This window comes from Malaclemys terrapin, chromosome 4, assembly GCF_027887155.1.
Source record: "Malaclemys terrapin pileata isolate rMalTer1 chromosome 4, rMalTer1.hap1, whole genome shotgun sequence".
NCBI classification, from domain to species: Eukaryota; Metazoa; Chordata; order Testudines; family Emydidae; genus Malaclemys; species Malaclemys terrapin.
The window spans coordinates 20,213,037-20,232,762 of record NC_071508.1 but is presented as its reverse complement, the minus strand read 5'-3'; the positions used below and the strand labels follow the sequence as shown (position 1 = coordinate 20,232,762).

The 19,726-nt window shown below is 50.2% G+C and overlaps 1 protein-coding gene across 2 annotated transcripts in view; it reads right to left on the bottom strand.

The window, feature by feature from the left end:
* Positions 1-603: 603 nt before the first annotated feature.
* Positions 604-19,726, bottom strand: part of BAK1 (BCL2 antagonist/killer 1) — a 35,809-nt gene continuing 16,686 nt past the window's right edge. Inside the window, exons 3-6 of one of the 2 annotated variants that reach the window (XM_054028605.1) lie at positions 9,412-9,547; positions 9,114-9,257; positions 5,792-5,972; positions 604-3,977 (exon numbers count right to left, since the gene is read on the bottom strand). In XM_054028605.1, the coding sequence (XP_053884580.1) occupies positions 3,873-3,977; positions 5,792-5,972; positions 9,114-9,257; positions 9,412-9,547 (566 nt within the window). In that variant the 3' untranslated portion in view covers positions 604-3,872. The remainder of the gene's footprint in view (positions 3,978-5,791; positions 5,973-9,113; positions 9,258-9,411; positions 9,548-19,726) is intronic. The other variant, XM_054028606.1, reaches the window with a different exon arrangement.

Genomic DNA, 19,726 nt, shown 5'->3' with positions numbered 1-19,726 from the left:
GTCTTAGGTAGGGGGTGGGGTTCTGGAGGGCAGTTAGGAGCAGGGGTCCCAGGAGGGGGCAGTCAGGGGACAAGGAGCGGGGGGTAGGGGGCTGGGAGTTCTGGGGGGGAGCTGTCAGGGGGCAGGAGTGGGGAGAGGGATCGGAGCAGTCAGGGGACAGGGAGCAGAGGGGTTTAGATGGGTTGGGAGTTCTGGGGGGGCTGTCAGGGGGCAGGAGTGTGGAGAGGGATCGGAGCAGTCAGGGGACAGGGAGCAGAGGGGTTTAGATGGGTTGGGAGTTCTGGGGGGGGCTGTCAGGGGGTGGGGAGTGGTTGGATGGGGCGTGGGAGTCCCAGGGGTCTGTCTGGGGGTGGGGGTGTGGATAAGGGTTGGGGCAGTCAGGGGACAAGAGGCAAGGAGGCTTAGATAGGGAGTGGAGTCCCGGGGGGCAGTTAGGGGCAGGGGTCCCAGGAGGGGGCAGTCAGGGGACAAGGAACGGGGGGAGGGTTGGGGGTTCTGGGGGGGTGGGAAGTGGGAGGGGCAGGGGCGGGGCTAGGGCGGGGCTCCTCCTGTCCTCTTTTTTGCTTGTTGAAATATGGTAACCCTACATAAAGCATCTTATTAAAAAAAAAAAAATCTACTAGCCTTGAATCTGTAGATTGAAACAAAAACCAGATAATTCATACATCTGGCGGATTCATAGATTGCAAGGGCAGAAGGGATCACTGTGGTCATCTAGTCTGACCTCCTGGATAGCCCAGGCCACAGAACTTCTCCAAAATAATTTATAGAGTAGATATTCTAGAAAAAACATCTAATCATGATTAAAAATGGTCACTGATGGAGAATCCAGCATGGCCCTTGGTAAACTGTTCTGGATCAAAATGATAAGGTCTAATCAGCATGGTTCTTGCAAAGGAAAATCATGTCTCACTAATCTACTAGAGTGTTGGAACGTATCAATAGAGCCCGTTGTCATAATTTATTTAGACTTTCCAAAGGCCTCTGACAAGGTCCTGCACAAGAGGCTATTAAAGAAACTAATTAGTCATGAAGAATCACTGGCATGGGTCAACAAGATTAACAGCAGGTGCCTCAAGGTGCTGTACTAGGTCTGGAGTTCAGTGTCATCTAGACAAGAGGGTGAGCACTGCAGTGGCAAAATTTGCAGATAATAGCCAGTTAGTTAGGTTTGGTGAGACCAGAGAGAACACAGAGGAACTCCAGAGGGACCTAATCAAGCCAGATGAATTGGCAACATGATGGGAAGTGATGCTTAGTGTTGATCAAGGCAAAGTAATGCACACTGAAGGGAGGGGAGGGGGGGAAAGAGCTACTCATACAGTGTACAGGATTCCAAATTAACTGTATGAACTCAGGAGACGGGCCTGGATGTGTCAGCTCAGTGAGACCTTCACTCAATGTGCAGTTGGTGAAAAACAGCAAACAAGATGGCAGGATGTATAAGGAATCGGATGCAGCATGCTATAGAAAATATTCTAAGGTCTTTAAAAATCTGTGGTTTGCGGATACTGTGTGTAGTATCGGGCATCCCATTTCCAAAAGGATATTGCATAACAAGAGGAGGTTCAGAGACGGGTGAAGAGAATGATCAAGGGCCTGGAAGAACACTCATACGAGGGGAAGTTTGCTACCATTTTAATCTTAGAAAGGAGAAGAATAAAAGAGGACAAGAATATAAAATAATGAATGGTCTAGAGAAGGGGAGCTAATGTTCTCCTTTCTCGAGTAAGGAGACATTCAATTAAACAAAAGCTGGGTCATTCTAACCGATAAAAGGAAATACTGTTTCCATATAGAGTATAATTAGATAGAGGAACCAATGCAGATGTTGCTGAGGATTAGCATTTAGCAGGGTTCAAAGAGGGCGTGGGAATTTAGATGGATAACAGGAATAGCCAGGGTTATCACAGTTAATGCTAACACAAATTTCAGAAGGGATATTAAACGTCATGCTTCGGGGTTAAAGCCAATCTCTTAACTATTAGGGATTAGGATGAGGCCTTCATGCGGGCAGATTACCCCATATTTTCCTATGGCGGGCTTCTTTCACTTTCCTCTGAAACACCTGGCCACTGTCTGAGCCAGGTTACCAGACTGGACAAGGCACGGGTCTGATGCACTCTGGCAATCCCTACGAGATCCCCTACAACTGCCTAGAAGAGTAATCACAGCATCCCTTTACCAGCCATCCCAGCTGCCTCCTCCCCTCCTACTCCAGCAAGCTGTGCACCGCAACCAGCAAAGGTTCATGACACAGGCAAGAACGGAAAAATCCCTGATAACGCTTGAGATACTTTTAGTCTTAATGCTGCTGCTGCTGCTTCTATCCGGTCTCCAGGATAAAATAAGTAGCCTTGTCCCCAGCTAAAGGAGCCTTTAGACAGGAGCCAGGTCCTCAGCTTCAGGGCACTGAAGCCATAGATTAGCTGATAACTGGCTCTCCCACTCTCCTTCGACCAGAAGAGAGTTTGGCTCCCTCCCCACTGGCTGGCTGAACAGTGCTAGAAACAGGGTTAGCAGGAACTGGGTCTAAACCCAATCTGAGGCCCAGGTGGACACAGCCTAAATCCAGTCACAGTTTGCAAGCTTTACACAGTAACCTGAAGTGGGAAGCACAGATGGACCCAAGCCTCAGACCCAGATTTAGAAACCCCACGCTCACTGCACAAAAGTTCAGGGGATTTCAAAGCGGGGGCTCTGCTTTGCCGCCACTCTGAATAACTGCCAACAGGGAGAGGTTTACAATCTCAATCACGGACAGAAATACAGGAGTCAAGTGAGAGGGGCCCCGCCAGACGGATTCTCCATAGAAAGGTTTGTGGATGAAGACCATCATCTGCTGTGCCTGTAAGCCAAACACTGCAGACTTGGGATGGTGCATCGCAACCCAGAACATTCACTCCTGATTTACCCCAGGATTTTTAACCTGACCGTATTTTAGTGTTTGAAAACCAGCCGTTCCTTTATACACCTGCTGCCACCCTGAAGTTCAGGCTTCTGCGTTCCCCTAGGAAGGGTTGGCAACCAGGACCACTAGCACAGTCCTAGGATGCTGCTCTGGTTAGGTGTCTGCGATGTCCCTGGGAGGGAAAGCAGATCTCCAAATTCAGATCCTGACAGGATCAGTCTGTCATTTTGTCTAGGGGCAACTGGTTTTCTAGTCATGATTGTCACATGCCAAACAGTGTATTTGTTTAGAGGTGGACACAGATGCTCTTTTAAAGTAACCGGGAAAGCTAAGAATCTGGGCTTGGTAGGCTGGGAGCAAGAGAAAGTAAGAGCAAAACCTGCCTGGATTCTCCAGCACTGGCTGACCCACTCCAATGACTTATAAGCAGAGACTGTATCGGCTCCGGCTGTAATCCTGTTCTGTGAAGGCAGGCGAGATCTGGGCTGAGATCCATTAGAGGATGTTCCGTGCCTTTCCCTGGGATGGCTCTTGAGAATGCCACTCAGTGGATGCGGGAGACACGTGCATTACTTTAACAACGTTTGTTCCTCTAATGGGGCTTCTCCAGTTTCTGTACACTGCAGGAGCCTGTAACCCTCGCCCATCGCTGCATGCTGGGAATGTCATCGTGCTGATGTTCCTGACTGCTGCATTCAACCTTTGGATGAGATAATTCAATCCCTCCCCACCCACCCCCAAAATCCCCCCATTAACACCTCTCTGTGTAGTTCTTGGCAGTCTCCCCACGGATGGCAGTCTCTCCGTGGATGGTGCTGTCTCCGAAGAGGAGTCATCATTTCCAAACTGCTCTCCCTTGTTTGTTCCCTGAGCCCCTCTCTCTCAGGAGATGTCTTTATGACGGCGTGAAGTATTGAGAGAGAGAGTTTGGCCGGATCGCCGGCCTCGGCCTCCACTCCAGTCATGGGCTGAAGAAGCGTCGTACCACCAAATGACCCAGCAGGACCACGACCAACACCCCCATCATGTACAACACGTAAACGTTATCCAGCTCCAGTGCTGCCACCTAGCAGGAGAGAGAATTGGCAGGTGAAAGACGCAGCAACAGGATGATCCAATTGCACTAGTGTTGCTGGCATGCCTGGCACTCAGACATCACCTGGGTTGCTTTTTGCACAAATTTGGCAGCATTGGATTCATTAAAATATGCTTGTGCTCTGCCCTGCAACTGAATGAGCCAGATTCTGATCCCCTTTACACCATGGTAAACCCACAGAAACTTCAGATCATCATCAGTGAATAAGCGTTTTCATCCATCAGCCAGCTCGAGGGTACACACAATAGACATGCCTGCTGCAGTTAAGGGGTCCAATCAGCCCTTTACTTTCAGTACAGCAGTTTCGATATAAAAACTTAAGAACGGACAGACTGGGTCAGACCAATGGTCCCTCTAGCCCAGTATTCTGTCTTGCGACAGTGGCCAGTGCCAGATGCTTCAGAAGGACTGAACAGAACAGGTAGTGATTCATCCCCTGTCATCCACTCCCAGCTTCTGGCAGTCAGAGCTAGGGACATCCAGAGCATGGGGTTGCATCCCTGACCATCTTGGCTAATAGCCATTGATGGACCTATCCTCTATGAACTTATCTACGTTTTTTTTTAGCCCCATTACAGTTTTGGCCTTCACAACATCCCCCTGGCAAGGAGTTCCACAGATTGACTGTGCATGGTGTGAAGAAGTACTTCCTTTTGTTTGTGTTAAAATGGCTGCCTACTAATTTCATTTCCCCTTCTTGTAACACAAGAATTAGATTCTCTGTTTCTTGTGTTACCAGAAGGGGTAAATAACACTTCCCTATTCACTTTCTCCACACCATCCATGATTTTTACAGACCTCTATCATATCCCCCGCCCCCCAGCTGTCTCTTTTACAAGCTGAAAAGTCCCAGTTTTTTTAATCTCTCCTCATATGGAGGCTGTTCCATACCCTTAATCATTTTAGTTGCCCTTCTCTGTACCTTTTCCAATTCTAATATATCTTTTTTGAGATTGGGTGACCAGAACCGCATGCTGGTGTGGGTGAACCATGGATTTATATAGTGGCGTTATGATATTTTCCATCTTATTATCTATCCGTTTCCTAAGGGGATATGGCTCTCATCTCTTCTATTATCGGACACTCACTAACACGGCAGGAGAAGGACCTCACTCAGACCTACACTTTCTACGCTGCCCTCAAATTTGGAGTGCTCATTTTTCAGATGTCCAGCTTTAAACAACCAGGACCTGATTTGCTGAGCACACTCAACTGCCACCAGAGACAACAGGAGCTGTGGGCGCCTAGCCCTCCTGAGAACTGGATTGCTCGTACACACAGGGAGGGTGCTTAGGGTACTAGACTAGGGCTGGGGAAACCCGGGTTCATTCCCTGCTCTGCTACAGGCTCCCTGTGTGACCTTAGGCAAGTCATTTAGCCTCTCTGTGCCTCAGTTTCCCACCTGTAAAGTGGCGATAATACCACTGGCCTGCTACACAGAGGTGTTGCGAAAATAAATATGGAAAAGTTTGTGAGGTGCCCAAATATCATGGAGATGTACCTTAGATAAATAGATACTGGTGTTTAAGTGTGGATTAAGTACCTAATTTTAGGTTCCAAGTTTGAACATTTTGGCTTAACTCCTGAAGCATCCCCGCAGCTGGCTGCATTCTGATGCGTCCCCCTCTGCGTCACAGCACCCCCAACTGGTCAAAGCTCAGCTGCAAGCGCCTCTGACCCAATTTGACCAGCAACACTGCTCACAAGCCCAGCTAAGCGAGGAATCGTGCTGCCCCTAGCCCGGCCCAGCTGCCCTGCCGAGAAAAAAAGCCCGGCTCACTTACCCATCCTCCTTGGTCGGCGATCCACTGGGCGATGCGGTTGCGGAGCACGAATTCTGCCACGTAGCGAGCGATGCTCCGGAGGAAGCCCGTCACCCCGTGCTGGTACACATGAATCGCCATCCGGTAACCGAACCCCAGCAGCGCAATCACCCTGCCCCAGTTAATGCCACTGTCAAACAAGCTGTAACAGAACCAAACCTCCTGGTTAAAAAAAACACAACACGCTGGTTCTGGTGCTCTGCTGCCCCCTGTTGGGCTGCTCCGTCCACTCACATTACTCTGCAGCTGGTGGAATGTCCAGGGGTTCACAGTTGTGTCCTGTGCACCCCTGGAGCACTCTCAGCCCTCAAGCTACATCCTACCCTGACAAATTTAGTAACAGCTTAGTGGTGAAAAACAAGCACAACTAATTGCGCAGTTCTGCTCTCCCACACGCTCAACCACAACCACTAACAGTTTGCACTCTGTGAGCTATCCTGGAAGGAACACACTCGCCCTGGGGCTTTATCTATGCAACAGAGATATGCAGGTCTAAACAGGATTGTGGCCCAGGCATATTAGGACACGATTTTTTCTTCACCTGGATGCATGAAAATTAAATACCTCCCACAGGGCTGGATTCTGATCTCACTTTAGCCTGCCAGCTCTTTAGGGCAAGGATGGATTTCCAACATATAGCTGTGCAGCATCAACCCAACGAGGGCCCAGTCCTGATCTGAGCTTCCAGGTGCATACAAACAACAGCCGTTTACATGGGGTTTCGCACCAGTGTCACTATACTGAGTTACTCCTGATTTACACCAGAGTATGTGTGTGACGAGAATCAGGCCCCGGGTTTTAACCTGGGTGCCTGTCATGGCTATTTCTGTTCGCACCACTGCAGAGAAACTGTTCTAATGCAGGTATCCGTCCTGCCCCACAGCATAAAGAGGAGGATTTTCATAATGCAGATGGGGGCCTTCCAGAGTATCATGGAAAGAGACGAGTTAGTGGAGACGGAGGAAGGAACAACACTGAAAAGGCAGGATGGAGAGTGAGTGACAGAGGTTAATTTACCTGTTTGCTGTGCGTTAACCGCCTCAGGCTGGCAAAGCGTGGCTTCCCGAAGAAAGGGAGCAGGAAGAAAGGACAGGAGAGACAGTTACGCAATGTACAGCATGTGCCCGGGGGGAAGGCGAGGAGAGGGGTGTTGGTGTGGAGCCTGTCAGCGTCGAGAAGCTGCCTCCCCTTCCCAGCATTGCCGTGACACAGGGCTAGCATTTGTACAAGGCCTGGCCTAACGAGGGAGGAAGTGGATAGGGAATTAGACGCCTGAGGCAAATCACTTCATCTTCTCTGTGCTTCTGATCCCCAGCTGTGAAACAGAGCTAAGCCGGAATTCCTCCCCATCACAGGGGGCCTGCAGGGATAGAATCCATTGATGGTTGCGAGGTGCTCAGATACCATGGTGATGCAGGGCATGAGAGTACCCAGACAGAATGAGGCCTCTAGGGGCTATCACAAAATAGGGGAGATAGCCGGGGGGCAAGTGGGAAGGGAACCACAGTCTCCTCAGGGGCCTTTGGATTCACCAGACATGCCTGCTGTCTTCCCCTTCACCCCGGGATAAGCCACCTCACCTGTGGCCAGGCAAGCAATAGCAGCAGAGGGCTGAAGTGATTTCCTCTATCTCCTCTCTGATATGAGAGGGACATCTAAAGGGCAGGTGGGGCCACTGGACTGTACAAAATCCAGCACTCTAGGAAGCTGCCCTGATCCCCCTGCATCTCTACAGCCATTTCAACACAGCATGCATTAGTCAACGCGCCAAGTCCGTAAGGCTGCTCTTGAAATCGGAAGGTTTCCGGGCACTGCTGGTCCGTTGCTTGGTTTTAGACACGGAGAGCAGGCTTCTCCCCTGTGTCCAAACTATTCTCAGCACAAGGGGCACCAGGAAACTGATGAGAGGGTCTATTAGGGTGACCAGATGTCCCGATTTTATAGGGAAAGTCCAATTTTTGGGGTCTTTTTCTTATATAGGCTCCTATTACCCCCCACCCCCGTCCCGATTTTTCACACTTGCTGTCTGGTCATCCTAGGGTCTATGCCAGTCCCGGTGTGAGTTACAGCAGCCTGGGAGACTGAGGACTGGGGTAACGAAGTGGAGCCCTGCCCTTTGCCCTCCACGGGGGTGGAACATGCCCAGGCCAGGAGTCAGCGCCACCAGCTTTATGCCAGCTCAGAGTTCACACAGGGATGGTCAGTTACAGCCAGAATCCAGTCCCTTTTGCATAGCCCGAGGAGCTGGGAGGATCACATGGGAAGATCTAGCCCTGTACGTTCTCTGCACTACCAGAACAGGTTCCCTCTCCACCCACTGACCTCTGAGAGAGACTCTCCTCCCACTGCGAACGAGCAAGCTAGACGATCAGAGTCCCAACTCCTCAGACTTTTTGCTTTCACTTTTCACCCCTCACCCGGCCCCGCAACAGCAGGGCAGGAGGACTGGCAGACAACGCCTTCCTTAGAGGACTGTGGAGTAATGAGGTCTGCGTGGTACCTAAGATCAAAGGCTAGACTGAGCTGGTTCAAGGCGTCTGATTGTCAGAGGCACTGAGGCCCTGCAGGGCCCGCTGCCTGAAGCTGTGTTTGCTTAGCACCAACTGGAAATCAGGCCCTGCGCTTTTAACCGTCAAGCCTTTCTGACTGTGAAGAAAAACCTTTGCAATGGAGGCTGACACACTGCTGCCCAGGAACAAAACAGTGACTATATTCCCCTCTCGTGCTGGTTTTACACCAGTGTAACTCCAGACATCGGTAAAATCCCTCCTGATGTCACAGAGAGGAGAGCCAGGCCCCACAGCTCTGCCAGCTCAACCACCGTTTAGTTGTCATGATTAGGCTTGAGACTGATGGGGCAGATTTTCAGCACAGGAGGCCAGCAGGCCATCCATCCTTCTGCATGCTCATTAGCACGTGCAAGGACTGCCAGTACATTTGCAAACTGGACCGAAGACCCATTTACACGCTGCCAAATCCGACATGGATGTATGATGACAGACGCAAAAGCAGACAGGTAGAAAATGCGGGCATATTTCAGACACTGCTTCATGAAATGCCAGCCTTCCATTGTGAAGTAGTTCACGGCTGATACCAGCTTCTCTGGGACTATGGGCTGGGGTTGGGGGGGGAATTTGGGTGCCAGCTGTCCTGGTATTGTGGGCAGAGCTTGGGTAAAACAATGCCAATTTTCGCTTCTCTGATTTTCACCATGCGTGCCAGTCGGACCCTCTCTGCAACATCACCAGCGTTCCTTGGGAGTGCTGGGAGCTGGCTGCCTTACCTGGAGGCTATCTTAGTGAAGTACTCATAGGCATTGTCCTTCGTGGGCTGCAGGGTCTTCAGCATGTTCTGAAACTCTGCATCATACCGCATGTTGATGTCATCTCCGATGATAGCCAGGCGCCTGCCCACCTGGTTACTGGTGCTGCCAAGAGGATGGAAAGCATTAGAGATGGGCCCAACTTCCACGCAGGGTCAGGAGGATCCAGGGTCAGGCCACAAATAGGGTGTGAATCCCACCCTGAACATGGATTGTGTTGGGTGACGTACGATTCAGTCTGTAATGGGAAGAGCTTTACCTGCCCGGCTCCTGCTGGATCTCTGCAATCTCGGGGTCCATCGGCACCTCCCCTCCACTCTCTTCCCTCTCCTGCTGGTAGCGGTAGAAGGCATAGCTCCGGAACACCTCCTCGGTCTCCTGGGCCACCTGATCTTCTGAGGGAGAGACAATGATTGGCCGGGTCAGGCAGGCAGCTCCTCTGGGGTGCGCAGGAGTAAGGAAACCCCTCCTTATCCTCATGCTCTTATAACACTGGGGAAACTGTGCGGCCCCTCTCATATCCCGAAGAAGTGGGCTGTAGCCAATGAAAGCTTATGCTCCAATAAATTTGTTAGTCTCTAAGGTGCCACAAGTACTCCTGTTCTTTGAGACAGTGTGTCCCCACGGCACTAACCCCTGCGCTGCTGCATTCTCCATCATTCTGATGGACCAAATGACCACTGTGCTCCTTAGATAGCTAGCCCTTCGCACCAGGGACTGGCGCTGCAGATTGGTCCGCACGGGTCTGCTGTGCTTTGGGGGCTGTAGAAACCAGCAGAGGAGCCCTCTGAGGCTTGAAGCATTGTCAGATGCCATGTGAAACACCTGGCGGGCTTGCCCTCTATGCAGAGCTGCACCAGTCTGATTAAATTAAACCAGTGCCAAAGGCGGTCTGGGTGCCCTTATTCTGGCCTGCCCTAGTGTTCTTTCAGTTTAGCTGAAGTCAATTAGAAAAGGGCTTAAAATAAACTGAAATTACAATACTCAGATATGCTTTTCATCTCTATCTCTCATACAGAGGTCAGTAACATCATCTCCATTTTACAGATGGAAAAACTAAAGGTACAGAATAGGGATGTCACTTGCCCAGGTTCACCCAGCAGGCCACTGATACAGCTGGGAACAGAACCCAAGACTCCTGAGTCCCTGGCCAGTGCTCTCTCCACTGCCCCATGCTGCCTCCCATAATAAAGCCACTCAAACTGAAATAAGCATTTCCACACAGGACTTTGTACCGATAGAACTAAATCAGTTTAACTAAACCAGTGCAATTTTTTGGTTAGATAAGGCCGTAGCAACAAGCCTCGCTACAGGATCAAATGAGGGCTGAACTTGGACCTTGGAGGGAGCATATCAGTGGCAAATAGGGTACGAAAATTAGAGAAGTTCAAGACGAAACAAGTCAAGGGCTAACTGGGAGACCCTTTAAAAACATGAGGATTCCCATATCAAAGATACAACCACAGACCATGGGGCTCCCACCCCAAGTTACATGCAGAGAGCACACTCCAGAAGGAGAGGAATTCAAACAGATGTGATGCAGTCACACCATGGAGAGCCTCTGTTTTTTGGAAGCTTGACTTGAGACTTGGATTTTTCAGAAGTGCTGAGAACCCACAGCTCGCTCGCACTGATTTCAACTGCAGCTGCAGGCACTCAGCACCTCTGAAAATCCAAGCCCCAAGGTGTCTGAAATCAGGCACTGAAAAAAGCCCTAGAGGCTGCCAAAAAAATCAGTGGTCAACTTCAAAAGTGTTAGCTTCATGTTTTATTGCTTTTAAACAAACATGCACCCACACAAACCAAAGCAAACTTTTTTATGAGTGGCTTTCTAAAAATGAGATGTACAGGAGAACTTTTATCCCCAGGAAGCAATGCCAATTCTCATGATTTTATCACAGGTTTCACAATACTTGATGTCATTCTTAAAGACCCAGCTGCTGGAGTCAGGTGATTATGTAAAAAAAAATCGTTTCTGGTCTTTGTGTTTGTGGAGAAAAGCTTGAAAATGCAGATTCCTAACCATTTCAGAGAGTTAGTCAGAGAGTTTATGGCCAAATGGGAACGCTAAATCATGCGGTCTGATCTCCTTTGTAGCATAGGCCACCAACACACCCTGCACCCGCACACTGACCAAACAACCGAAATGAGACCAAAGTATTACAGCTCCCAGGAGACCAGGCTATTATAAGCCACAAGCAGAGAACAGGAGGGTCAGAGGTATATCAATGCCCATGGCCTCGACGATGGCAGGGAAAGATTGAGAGATCCCCAGATAATCCTGGCAGGTGACCTGTGCCCTGGGTGAAAAAAAAAAAACAACCCAAGTTCACTGCCAAGCTGACCTGGGGAGAAATTCCTTTCTGACACCACATATGGCAATCAGTTAGACCCTGAGCACATGAGCAAGAACCAGCCAGCCAAGCACCTGAGACAGAGGATGCTCAGTGCCACCTCAGAACTGTGGCTCTTCCAGTCCAATGTCCCATCTCCAGCTGTGCCTCAAAGGGGTGGGGATGGACCCTCCCAGAATACACTGGAGTGTGGGGAGCAAAATCCCTTCCTGACCCCTGCTGGTGTCTGGCTGAAACCCTGAAGCATGAGCTTTTAGGAGCATAAGAAGTAAACCAGAAGTGAGTCCGAGGGCTGCTGAGTTCTCCCCCCACCATCACAAACAACCCCATCATAAAATCACGCTCATAAATTTGTCCAGCTTTCTCTTAAAGCAAATTAAATTGCTTGGCCCTTCCTCCTTTCCCCTCCCCACTAACTCCTAGTGGAAGCCTGTCCAAGAACCTCACCCCTCTGATGGTTAGAAACCTTCTTCTAATTCCCAGCCTCAGTTTGCTCATGGCCCGTTTAATGTCCATTTGTTCTTGTCCCAAAAACGTCCTTCCGCTTAAATAACTGCACCCTCCCTGGTATTTATAGAGAGTAATCCTAGCACCATCGGCCTTATTGTTACATTAAGCAAGCCAAGTTCTTCCAGTCTCCTCTCATAAGCTAGGCCTTCCATTCCCCTGATCATCCTAGTAGCTCTTCTTTGCACCTGTTCCGGTTTGAATTCATCTTTCTTGTACCCGAACTGTATACAGGATTCCAGACGAGGTCTTACCAGTGCCTCCTACAAGGGCATTAATCCTTCTCTTCATATGGCTTACGGTCAGAAAGGACCATTAGATCGCCTAGCCTGACCTCCTGCATATCACAGGCCATTGCATTTCACCCAGGTACTGCTGTAAAGAGCCCCAATAATGAGTTAAATTAAAACATTTCAGTCCTCTGAAGTCTAAACCATTATGTGCCACCAGCAGAGAACAGGAAAGACTGAGGTGCATCGATACAGGAGCCCAATGCAATGGCAGGGAATCGATTAGGTGAGATGTGCCAAGTTCAATCACCGGGAGGCAAATGAAAAGAATTCAATATTGATTAGTTTTAAAAATCTCATTCTGAGATTTTTTTTTGGAGGGCAAGGGCCTATCACAATCGGGTCCTGGTCCAGGACTGAGACTCCAATGCCAATAATAATTTTTGAACACTTGAGGTTGGCCATACTGCCCATGTATATGCCTTGTTGTTTGTAAGTGTGAATGTCTCAATGTGAATTGTTACTGGAATCATAGACTGCTATAAATGTCTGGCAAGTGGGAGCCAACCCATCAACCCAGCCCGGCATCTCTCTGCAGCCACTGCAGGATTGTTCCCTACAGGGTATTTCCTAACAATACGTCTGGTCTAGTTATAAATTAGGGTTACCATATTTAAAAAATAAAAAAAAAAGAGGACACTCCACGGGCTCTGGCCCCGCCCCTTTCCCACCCCCGGCCCTGCCCCAGCTCCGCCCCTCCCCCTCCCCAACTCCGCCCATTCCCCGCCCCTTCCCCAAAGTCCCCACCCTAACTCCCCCTCCTCCCTCCCAGCCACGCGAAAAGGGCTGCCCGAGCGCTACCGGCTTCACGGTTTGCCGGGCAGCCTCCAGACCCTGTGCCCCCGGCCGGCGCGTCCCCAGCGCAGCTGGAGCCCGGGAGGGAAAGCGCCCAGCCGGGTGCGCAGGGTCTGGAGACTGCCCTGCAAACTGTGAAGCCGGTAGCGCTCGGGCTTCGGACAGCCCCCATGCCTCCAGACCCTGCGCCCCCGGCCGGGCACTTCTCCTCCCCGGCTCCAGCTGCTTTGCTCCTCCCCGGACTCAGACTTCAGCTCTGTTTAAGAGCCAAGCTGCCCGAGCACTACTGGCTTCGGGCAGCCCCCTTGCCTCCGGACCCTGCGCCGCCGGAGCAGAGCAGCTGGAGCCCGGGAGGGGAAGTGCCCGGCCGGCGGCTTGGGGTCCGGAGGCAAGGGGGCTGCCCGAAGCCGGAGCGCTTGGGCAGCTTGGCTCTTAAACAGAGCCAAAGAGTCAGGGGAGGAGCAGAGCAGCTGGAGCCTGGGAGGGGAAGTGCCCGGCCGGTATTTTTCCTGGACATGTTCAGCTTTTTGGCAATTCCCCCCGGACGGGGGTTTGATTACCAAAAAGCCGGACATGTCCGGGAAAAACCGGACGTATGGTAACCTTATATAAATAGCCCAAGCGATGGGGCTGCCACCGCTTTCCCTGCAAAGATTCTTGTGCAGTTGTATAGATCCACTGGGTGAGTGTGGACAAGGAAGGCTTGCCTAAGCCATTTTCGTGCCGTCCCTTCTTATTTGATCACTTGCTGTCTGAGCTCACTTACATCAGTTTGTCTGGCAGCCACAAATGCCATCTGGGTTTCTGTGTCCTTTGCGTGACCTGGTGACGATAACCGGAAGAAAGCCGTGCTCTCACACAGCATTGCTTCAGATGCTTTAACCACTAAATTCCACACACACACTCACACCATGTGGCTTCAGCAGCATTCCTAGCATCAAACCAGGGGCAAATAATGTTTCCTTTTCATGGCTGAAATGTCTCTCTGGAGCACTCGAGCCAGGCACAGGCCTTGTTCGGATCCCTCTGCACGGAGGTGAATTATAGAGTGACTTCAGGCCAGTCCCTTGACTCCCAAAGCCCGAGAGAACTGTGCTGCTGCAAAACAGAAACCTCGGTGAAACCCAGGGGATGCATCTGAAGCCGAGCTGCCCTGCAGAAAGGCTGCTGCTCGTCCTTCCAGACATCCCCACCCCTGCTCTGCACCAGCCGGTGTCCAAACCCTCTGCTTTGATAACAAAGACAGGAGAGATAAGTCACAAGCACGGCAGGATGGGTCTGAGGCTCAGCTGGAGATAGGGGGCAGAGGGTGTTTTGGATAAGCCTGCGATTTTTTCTGGACACAGCCGCTTCTTCCCCAGAGTCAGGATTGTAAACAGCTCTCGGCTTGGAACGCCAGGTATTCTGGGCTCAACGCATACCATGCAGAGCAGTAATGTCACCTGGCTGACTGTGCGAGATAAAAACAAAGCAGGCTCCCACACACGCTCAGGAAGTGAGCCAGCAGGGTAAAGGTGGCTGGATCCACACAACAAAGGTTGGCGTAGAGTTTCCCCACTGTTGCTATCGTGGTGCAGACAGGCACTCTCGACACTGGTGGCTCCCACGCTGGAAGGAAAAATCTAGCGGACACAAGGCCCATGTTAGGGCTTGTCTCCATTTGGAAATTTACCATAACAGCTATTCCAGAATCAGAATGTCCTCATGTAGGGAGTCCCCAGCTAAGCACGGCAGCTCTTAAGAACCAATGGTAACAGACACCTTATAATGCCCAGTATTACATAGATCAGGGTCCCTATGGTTGACCCCAACCAGCTAATTTGTGTTAAGTTACAAATTGCCTTGTCTACACTATGGTTAAACATGTTAAACAGCACACCTTTTTGCCTAGTGAAGACAAAGGTATTGGCTTAATTAAGACTATTCACCTGCTTAAATATAAAGTACGTGCATAAGCATTTGTAGGATCAGAGTCTAAATGCCGACACAAGGTGCAAAGCAGTGGAGTACGGGGCCCATATACATTTAAACTCAGGTCTGGGCATGGGCCATTCATATGAGTTTCAGAGGTGCCAAGCACTTGCAGTTCCCATTGACTTCAGGCGGATTTGTGGGTCCTTAGCAAGTCTGAGAAATGACGCCCAAGATCACTCCAATAACACAATTATGGTTTGGAAATAGATAACTGGGTAATTGACCAATGGATAGATGGAAGCAGACAGTGAGTCAGAGAGACTGTGAGGTTACATAAAATGTAGGTTGTGTAAATAAAGGGATGGGGGGAGGGGAAGGGATGACAAACACCCCCCAACCCCTCCTCGCCGATACTTTCTGGGGTTGTTTTTGATTCAGCGAGAACAGATTTATTTGGATGTAAACAATTCCCGGACTGTGGCAACACGGAAGGCAAGGGTGTAGTGCTGGCCAAAGGGGAACCAGAAAACGAAACTGACTGACTCACAGTTTCAATGAAACACAGAAGAGTAAATAAACAGCATGACAAACAAAGAGGAGATAGGCTAAAAAAAAAGAAAAACACTTTCTGTTTTAATAACCCCAGATGTTATTACTAGTAACACAGGGACAGAAGTATTCTGGGACAGGGCCCGTCTTTTTGTTCTGTGTTTGTACAGCTCCTAGCACAAGGGGGTCCTGGTCCAGGACTGGGGTCCTAGATGATCCAACAGTATAAATAATAATCTTTTTGAAATATATATTTTTCAAATGCTACCCAACATCAATGTAACACCATCAGGTCTATAATTGAGAAATCTCCTCCACCCTTTAAAAAAAAAAACAAAAAACAAAAAAAAAAGATATGCCAAGTCATGACCAGCTCCCAGTACATTCTGAGTCAGATTCTTGGCATGCAGTTGCTCTGCACAGCGTGCTGCTTTGACGGGGATTGTGCAAAGGTGGCTTAAAACTCAGCTCCCCTTTGGCTCTGCACTAGACGGGGAATAGTGCAGTCTGCTTTACTTTAGCTGGCTACCTATGGATCAAACTGCAGCCAGGGATCAATGTGGTGTGGGGGCATCTTGGCCACATCCCTTTCCCTGTAGCCAAGCCCCCTTTTCTCTGCTAGGCCAGCAGTGGGGAGAGGGAGAATCATAAAAGCCCCTACGCTAGTTCTACACCCCCCACCTTGCACTGGGGTGATCCTCTGGGTAGCTTCAAGGCTACAGTCTGCCTGCAGAGTGGTGCAAAACAGATGCTCTGCGAGGAAGAATCGACCCCATTGTCTTTTAGGCTATGTCTACACGACAGACCAGACAGTGGCACAGCTGTACTGCTGCAGCTGCGCCACTGTAAGGTCTCCCATGTAGCTGCTCTGTGCCGGCAGGAGAGGGCTCTCCCAATGGCATAATTAAACCCCCCCCCAACGAGTGGCGGGTGAGCCTCTTGTCCACACAACGCTGTCCACACCGGCGCTTTTGTCGGTGAAACTTATGTCGGCCGGGGGTGTGTGTGGTTTTTTCACACCCCTGACGGACAAAAGTGCTAGTGTAGACAAAGCCTTAGATTGTAAACGCCTCAGGGCAATGACCTCATCTGGTATGGCCCCAAGAACGCCATCAGCATTTAAATAGTGATAATGAATGACCTAACCCGAGGGTGTCTTTTCAAATGGGAGACATCAGTCAAGAACAGCCCTAATGCACTAAAAGGTGCATTTGTTTATACAAAGGCTGTTATCAGAGAGCGGCTACAGACCAAATTGTACCTGCTGCAGCTTACCTCCCCCTGACAATGGATACATGGATGCAATACAGTCAGGACTAGGACTCAGGAAAGCTTGGTTTGATTCTCAAGTCTGCCAGTAGCCTGGGAAAGTCACCCCAGCGCTCCATGCCTCAGTTTCCCCATCTTTAAATTGGGGACAATGATGCTGACTTCCTTTGTAACATGCTCTGAGAGCTACTGATGAAAAGTGCTATGCTTTATTATTAATAACCCTGGTTTAAGCGAAATCAGAAGTGGGCCAGCAGTTTCATTCGACATCATGCCAAATACATCTCAGGGCGTACCGAGTAAGAGTCTGGCAGCTATACAGTGGAAGGCGTTTCCCTTCCAATGTACTGGATGGAACAGTCTCTTCTGGCCTAGCTATGTTAGTGAGCGATTGCCAAATTGTCTTTGCCACAAGGGGAAGTTTCCCCTGTATGCTGGCTCTCCCTTGGTGGGGCAGCAGAAGTTTGGACAATATTTGCTGCGTCTTGATATCTTAAAACCATTGCTGTGGTTTGCAAACTCCGCTTTTTAGAAATCTGCACAACACCAAGGGAACTAGATAGCTCAAGGGGCTGGAAATGTAATGTGGAGGTGAAAGATTGACTCTAGCCCACATCAACAGTAATTTAAAATAGCTGCCAAATGACAGATGTGCGATGGTCTGTGTGAAATGAATTTGGTGGGTCTCAGTTCAGTTCCCAGTGGACAAGCGTCCCCATCATAAAACCCACCACCCACCAGGGGGACTAGCTGAGTCCTGATCAGGGGCAATCTCAGCAGAGGCCAGGGATTGAATGAGCCATGGGGACTGATCCATCTTCTCACCCTAGAGGAGATTCCTCCAGGCCAAAGTCATGCTGGCATGGCAATGCGGGACAATCTTGCATAAGGGATGACTGGAGGTCAACCTTCTCCAGAGCTGTCAGGCTGGCACAGAACTTCACAGCAAGGAGTAAGCAAAGCGCTGGGGCGGCAGCCTGAAGGCTCAACTTGCTCCGCTCAACATTTGATTTCGGTTTTGGGTGGATATTTTTCAGTCCCCACGCGGCCTCTGACTCAGGCAGGTCACTTCCCCTTGCGCTGAGGTAGGTGCTAAGTGTTTACTCATTTGCCTCTGCCAGTGAGTTCACCGCAGAACAAACCGACACAGGAAACAACATGCATTAATATTGCTGCAGAGCGCTTGGACGTAGCGTAGGGTGCACGGCCTGGGGGAGGGGGAAATTGGTTGTATTACCGCACAGTAGTAGATGGGCCCCGTAAATCTTGCCGGGACATGCTGCTTCCCCTATTGACAGGACAGAAATAACTTGCTTGCTTGTGCCTCAGAGAGCTGGGGGAGGGAGGGAAGGGATAGCTAGCTCCACAGTGCTGACACCTTGGCCAGATCTCTCTCCTTTGCCCAGCAACAGACCTCCATCCACTCCAGACCTATTTTGCTATCCTTCGCAGGCTAAGAAAAAGAAGGGACCATCAGATGGCTCATAAATAAGGCTGCGAGACTGTCACAGAAGTCACGGATTCCATGACTTTCCGGGACATCCATGACTGCTGCAGCAGCCAGTGTGGCTGACCCCAGGGCCGTCCCGGGGCCAGCCACCCTGAGTGGTCCTGGAGGCTGCCTGAGCAGTGGTCTCTGGGGGCCTTGGAGCAACGGGAGGCCAGGGGTAGTCAGCACCCGCCACCAGAGCAGGGGCCAGCTGTTGGTCCCCGGGATCCCGCTGAGCAGCTAAGATTTAGTCAGGGATATTTATAGTAAAAGTCATGGACAGGTCACAGGCCGTGAATTTTTGTTTATAGCCCACGGCTTGTCCATGACTTTTATTAAAAATACCATGACTAAATCTTAGCCTTATGCATAAGCAGGATCATCACCCTGAAACTGGTTTCCACAGCATGGTCACGTGAAGGATGGGTATTGGGGGTATTTTCCAACCACTTGTAAATGGTCTTTCTAGACCCAGGTATGGGTAGGCTTCAACCACCACATCTGAAGCATCAGGTCTTGGCTATTCCTGGAGGTAGGATGCCAGACTAGATAAGAATAGCCCCTTCCATCCAAGGATCCCAAAGGGTGTTATAGACATTAATGAGTTATGCCTCACCTCTCCCAATGGTTTGCATATTACCTTCATTTTACAGATGAAAAAACTGACACACAAAGAGGTCAGGTGATTTGCCCAAGTCCATACAGCAATTTGGTAGCAAAGCCATGGCCAGAACCCAGAAGTCCTAACTCTCAGCCCTGTGCTGTACCCACAACACAATGCTTCCAGGTGGATCTATGGCGGATTGGATTTCTGATCAATCATTCCGACCTCTGAGGCAAAACGGTTAGATTATACTGACCATTGGCTGGCATTTCCGCCTTTGCAAGGTGACTGGTTCATTCCCAAACCCTGTGTCCCACCCGGCAGTCACAAGCAGTGCAAGCTGTTATGGATCAGCCTGTCTCACAGTCACAAAAATGACCAGATAGGAACAGACCTAGCCAGCCTGGCCTCTTCCTGGATTTTCCATTGCTTTCTATAGGAGCCAACAGCTTTCATTAAAAAAATTCCCACCTCCTTCCATGGTGGGGCCAGTCCTGTGAATCGGGGAACAGTCTATAGTTTAGACTTGACTTTCTCTGCCCTGTGCTGCTCGCTCCAACCTGCTCCCTCCCCCTTAGCTTCACACCACACCTGCCCCTCTTACCCTCTTTTCCCCTGCCCGATCCTCTTCACCCCTTTCCCTTCCTTTTCCTTCCATTTAGCTGATCTCCTCCTAAGTATCCCCTCCTCCAATGGAATTAACATGCAATTTGCTGCCATCACATGGTTCGCTCTGCTTGTGTGTTCTGCCCGTTCGCCCACCTGTCTGTTGTGTCTGCTTAGACTGTAAACCGCTCAGAACC